This window comes from Perca fluviatilis, chromosome 16 (assembly GCF_010015445.1).
Source record: "Perca fluviatilis chromosome 16, GENO_Pfluv_1.0, whole genome shotgun sequence".
Classification (NCBI taxonomy): domain Eukaryota; kingdom Metazoa; phylum Chordata; class Actinopteri; order Perciformes; family Percidae; genus Perca; species Perca fluviatilis.
In genome coordinates this window covers 31,732,215-31,738,214 of record NC_053127.1, presented here as the reverse complement: position 1 = coordinate 31,738,214, position 6,000 = coordinate 31,732,215, and the positions used below count along the sequence as shown (strand labels likewise).

The following is a 6,000-nucleotide window of genomic DNA, read 5'->3' as shown; positions in this document are numbered from 1 at the left end:
TCAAGCTGGCCCGCCACATCCTGACGGGCAAGGAGGTGAGACACGGGGCAGCAGAGGGCCGTGGTGGGGGGGAGGGAAGGAGGAGATGGTAGGGCTGCACAGTATATTGTTTTTTTTAATCGTCCTGGCACTGGCTTAATATACACATCGCGAAAGGCTGCGACATATCGCGATATTGGTGATATTTGGTGTTAGTTGAAAGAAAATATCAGTAGATGACTGCACATTCAAATGTCATTCTTTTTTTTTAGTGGTGCCTTTCACGTGCAATATGAATGTTTAATTTTAAAGAATGTTGGAAATTATTTCCTTTTATTTGTTTTAAATGCAACAAAAAGTTTAAACTGAGTGCACTTTAATATTAGTTTATGTATCGCTAGTAATATCGGTATCACGATATTCAATAATATTATTGCAATTACACATATTTTCCTCATATCGTGCAGCCCTGATAAATGGGTAGATGATGGATGATGAGTAAGGAAAGGCAGCGGTCAGTTGATTTTGCTGGTGTCATTAAGATGTCCAGTATTTAATCGGCAACATCATATATATATTTATATATATATATATATATATACACACACTGAACAAAATTATAAACGCAACACTTTTGTTTTTGCCCCCGTTTTTCATGAGCTGAACTCAAAGATCTAAGACTTTTTCTATGTACACAAAAGGCTTTTTTCTCTCAAATATTGTTCACAAGTCTGTCTAAATCTGTGTTAGTGAGCACTATATATATATATATATATATATATATATATATATATATATAATACATATTGTGTGATATAGAAGCAAACAATACCTCCTAATTGAATATCCTCTAATGTCAAAGTTTCTCTGGTCAACAATATTTTCTGAGTCAGATAACATCATGCTGGTGGATTGAGTTCAGAGAAATTATATCAATCCACTGTTCAATTCTTAAAGATTTACTTTAGGATTGATGAGATTCACACACTGAATACTAAATAATTTCATAAATGGGTACCACTTTATAGATATAAGAGAAGATGCACTTTATACGTTGTAACTAATTACTTTTAAATGTTTAATAAGTTATTAATTAAAGCCATAACCAGCCATAATAATCTTTAGGGATGCTAGGTTGACTGATTGGACCGTATGACCACTTACCTTCATCTTAATAGATAACCAAAACATATAACTATTATTACTGGATAGAAAGCATGAACACTGAGAAAAGATCTTTTACAACCTGGTAACCCAAAATGTGTTCTTATAAATGGCTTTGGTAAATGATTTATTAGTCATAAAGCCATTAAGTGCTACACAAACAGATGTTACACTGACTGAATACTGAACAATAGGGCAGGTAGTGGCGTTAATGGCAGCAGTAGGAAAGGCTTCTGAGCATCATGAATGGAGGCTGTTATAAGCAAAGGCAAATTATAATGGTGGTGTGTTTACTTGTCCTCATCAAAAACCTCCTCCGCGTCTCTTCCAGGTGGCAATAAAAATCATTGACAAAACTCAGTTGAACCCAACCAGCCTACAAAAGGTGAGTTTTCTTCTTTATACTGACCGATTTGTTTGTGGAGGAACATGTGCATCATGTCCTCAGGTACCAAACTGAAACACATACTACACGGTCTAATACCATCTTCCTTCATAAGCAGCGGCCAGGCATCTGAAATGTGGATGGTTTGGTCACACTGATGTAATTCAACTAAATACCGACATGCCGTTGGGGACTTGGAGAGGTTCAGGTTTATCCTCAGCTGTTTCCGCCTCAGAGGGGGCAGGAAAGAGAGAGCAGCTGATAGAGCGAGGGCTCGTGGGATGTGATGCTGTTTGGCAGGTGCTAGGGACCGGATGGGAGCGAGAGGAGACCTCTGCTCCAGAGATCATCGCCCATCTCTCTCTGGGCTAATCACTGCCCTGAGAAGGGGGTGACTCATCTCAGGAAACCGCGCTCACCCAACCCATCCTTTTTATTGCGTTTGTGTTCTTCATTCGTTTTCCCCTAGTCTCGCATTGCCAGACCTTCCTCCACAGCGCTGCGGAGGAGGGTTCTGGCTAGTCCACACAGCATTCCGGGATGGGAGAAAAACGTGCCCTGGTTTATTGGCGTTTCTTTAAACCAATCGCAATCGTCTTGGGTGACGCTAAGTGCCGGACACAATGACGGTGCCTCTGCAAAATAGCCTCGGGAAGGAACTTGTTTTGGTGGAACATGTGTACGTTCATAAGTTGTTTTTATTCATGCAACAGAAAACTCAGATTGGACAGATAGTCTAGCTAGCTGTCTGGATTTACCCTGCAGAGATCTGAGGAGCGGTTAACCATAGTCCTCAGAAATTCAAATCCCGGAAGTGGAACTTCGTCGATATAGACTAGTCTTCCCCCAAACACACTCTGCTGTGCATAACAGCGAGCGCACTGGTGCTTTTGTAGCTGTTTTGTGGGTTTGGTGGCCATTTGGTTGTGAGAGGTGTCTTTAGAAAAGCTTAAGTGTAGCACAGGGAGGGCTTTTGATGGACTGGCCTCTTGTTTTTACCCCGCTGGTCAGCAGTTTGAGTGTTGAGCCTGAATGGTGGACACTTTGAGGTTTGTTGTGCATGGAGGTCAGAGGCGGAAAAGTGGACACTCTGGTTTCGCGACCTCGGCATGGCACAGACACACAACTTGATTCCGATTCAGGCGCTGGAACAATCAGACATCTGGAGCAGGAGACCTGGACTGACAGATATCCAGACACAACATGGCTGACACGGGAGGCCAGTTAAATCACGGGTTAATCACATGCTCGGAGATCTCCATCTTATCTCGCGAGCACATCAATCTGGATCACGCGCTGTCATGGAAAGAAGGAGCTCACAACGAAGGAATACATGTGAATGACGGCACAGAGAAAAGAAGGATGCAGACAAGCATGGAATGGAGCCATAATGCTGCTTATATGCACATATGGGCCAAAGTGTCTCCCTCATTTAGCCATGAGTCTCTCTCTCTCTCTCTCTCTCTCTCGCTCTCGCACTCGCTCTCTCTCTCGCCTGCATGAGCTACTTTGCCTGTGGACCAGAAGGATCAAGTCAGGGATGAAATAATTGTTCTTTATATGTGTGTGGCATGCGTGTGATTTAGCTTGACCGGAAGATGTCTGTATGTTTTGCCACATACGTCAAAATAGACTAGTTTTTCTTTACGAGATGTAGAATTAAAGTAGCAGGGGCACAGCTGGATTTCTAGGGCCCCGTTGAAGGAAATTTGCTGATCGTTATGTCATACATCCTCTTGGAAATGTTGTGGACCCCTATCATTGTTACTATCTTTGACTTTACTGGTAACAACTTAGTAAAACAAATGTACAAGAAGATTTGCCCAGCATAAATAGAGAATAAAGAAAATGATCCTTTTGATTAATATTTCCTGTTTACGTAAAAAAAAAAAAAAAAAAAATCTTTTCCTCAATCTCTGTATTAACAGTGTTATCAAGGCCTGAGTTAGCCATCAGTTGTCCCTTTGATCACTGGCTTGCTGTAATCCTTGACTCATCATATTTCTGGTGCTTATATCATGAAAGAAAATGGGTTTTTCTGTACCATACCTGGCTAGAATATTAGATGCTTTTGCAGGAACTGTAATCCCAATTTGTATGTTATCCCATCTTCCTGCCCGTGGCTTTTTCTTGGACCAGACTGCCTGCTGTGAGAGACAATGGTGCAACATTTAGGACAGGATTGAGGAGAGAGGCAAAAGGATTGGCTGCTGATTGGAGAGGATACTGTAATGCAATTGGTCGGTGATGATTGCGGGCTTCTTTACATACCCCGGGCTAGAGAAAATCCTTAGTACCGAAGACATGAAAGAACCCACATTAGCATAATCTGGACGGTAATGTATGTAGAGGGGAGAAGGAAAGAGGGAGATGTATTGTATAGGGATGGGTAAAGGAGGGGGAGGAAGAAAAGAATAGGGTAAGTAAAATCACAGATGAGAAAAATCCAACCTCAACATCCGTTAAGGGGAAATAGCAGATTAAGAAATTCAATTAGAGAAGAGAGCTGGGCGATATGTAGAAAATCAAAAATTACGATATTTTTGACCAATTAAATCGATGTCAATATTGTAGGATTGAGAATTGGTGCTTTCACAAAATAATTTTTACAATGAGATTTTAGATGAATAATCATAATGTGGTAAACTGTTTCAAGTGAAATTATAGAGAAAAAATAAATAATTTTTTTCTCCAGCTAAAGTATATACTGACTATGTTTACATGCATGCAAACAATTGTGTCAAGTTAAACAAATCTGCCATTCTCAGATTTTCTGATAAACTTTTGTTAGTGTGCGCAATTTCGACAACGTTACTGTATATCACGATATCTCGATATATGATTTCATCACGCTGTGATTCCATAAATCATCGTACTGAATTATCGGCCAGCCCTAAATATAAGATGAAACTTACATTTGAATACAATTTGTTTCCGTCTGCTTGGTTTTGAATGAAAGCCAGGAGCCTTGTTGCCACAGAGCATGTGTGTCCATCCCTGTCAGCTTTATGGAAGGACTGCTATTTATCTGCGGTCATTAGCGATGACCGGGGCCGAACATGTTGCCGGGGGATTGTTTATTGTTTTGACGGATCTGACCGCTCAGCCCCGCCGTGACGAGCAGGGGGATTAATGGGACGCCTGGATGATGAGACGCTGCAGCACTACGTATCCCAAGATTCCCTCTAGCGCAGCTGGAGAAGCTGGGAAAGAAGCCCGGTCTTAATACCTGGGTCGCTATGGCAACAGTGACGTTGGGGGCACTGCTAGAGGAGAAGACTGCAAGAGGAATTGAACGAAGGTGGGAATGGAGGGAGGCGCACATTGGAAAACAGGAGAGGATTGAGTGAGAAAAGAGGATGGAAAAGCTTATCGCACCATCTTTATTTCTCCTCCAGCTGGGAGTTAACGATGTGGAGCAGAGCCACTGGTTTTCAGCGATGGCCTTTTGTTGAGGGAGTGTACTGTTATATACATGAAAACCAGGGGAGCTGGCTCAAATTTAATCCCCCGCTGTGCTCTGACAAAGTGTACAAATCTGTCTCCCAGAGTAGACATATCACACGCAGTGAGAAGTGCTCACAGAGTAGAAGTTGGTCTGTGCTTGGCTGCGGATTCATCACATTCGTGTGAGCCGTTTGTAAAGTGAGGACGGTTTGGTTGGTTGTTGTCACACATATCATTTTTAGGACAAAAGTGTACATTTGGTTACTTTGGTTTCAGCATCGGAATTGATTGCACATTAGTGTGCTAAATAGACTATACATCAAACAATCAAGGCACAGAGCCATATTTAATGTAATCTTTGAAGTGGTGTATTAAAACAGTACTCCACCCATTTAGCTTTGCATTCCTGTAATACTGTTAGACTCACTTTGTAATACTCACTGTGGACAGTTTAAAAAATGAATGCAGCAAAGCCTTCTCCTTTCTTGTTCCACACCACGTTTGATCTGGGATTCGGGTGTGTTATGTTAGCAGCCAATGTTTGCTGTGCAGCTGGATTCTCGCCATATTGCGAGATCATCCGAAAATCGCTCGATCACACATCACACGAAAATCCATCTTGTCAGGCTTCGAGGGATGCCTTTGTGTCCGAACTACCCAACCAGTCAGCGTCCTGTGAGGAGCTATTGGTAGCTACGGGCGCGGTTTAGGTGTGTGTAGTCCTGCTTTGCCAGACCCTGCTCCAAAGTGCTGGCTTCTCCACATAGCATTCGGGGATGGGGGAAAAAAACGTCTTCTGGTTTAATGGCATTTCTTTAAACCAATCAGAATCGTCATGGGCGGGGCTAAGCTCCACACAGAGCCGCTGCAAAATAGTCGTGCGAGACAAAACTCAGATTGGACAGATAGTCTAGCTAGCTGTCTGGATTTACCCTGCAGAGATCTGAGGAGCAGTTAACCATAGTCCTCAGAAATCCACCGGAGGTTAGAATTACAACACAAAGGAAGCAGAAGGTAACTAAAAA

The 6,000-nt window shown here is 42.2% G+C and overlaps 1 protein-coding gene across 4 annotated transcripts in view; it reads left to right on the top strand.

The window, feature by feature from the left end:
- The window catches only part of mark4a (MAP/microtubule affinity-regulating kinase 4a), a 37,244-nt gene that overhangs the window by 4,038 nt on the left and 27,206 nt on the right, over positions 1-6,000 (top strand). For all 4 annotated transcript variants that reach the window (XM_039777065.1, XM_039777064.1, XM_039777067.1 and 1 more), the window contains exons 2-3: positions 1-35; positions 1,475-1,528. The exon at positions 1-35 is cut by the window's left edge and continues 163 nt beyond it. In XM_039777065.1, coding sequence (XP_039632999.1) covers positions 1-35; positions 1,475-1,528 — 89 coding nt within the window. The remainder of the gene's footprint in view (positions 36-1,474; positions 1,529-6,000) is intronic.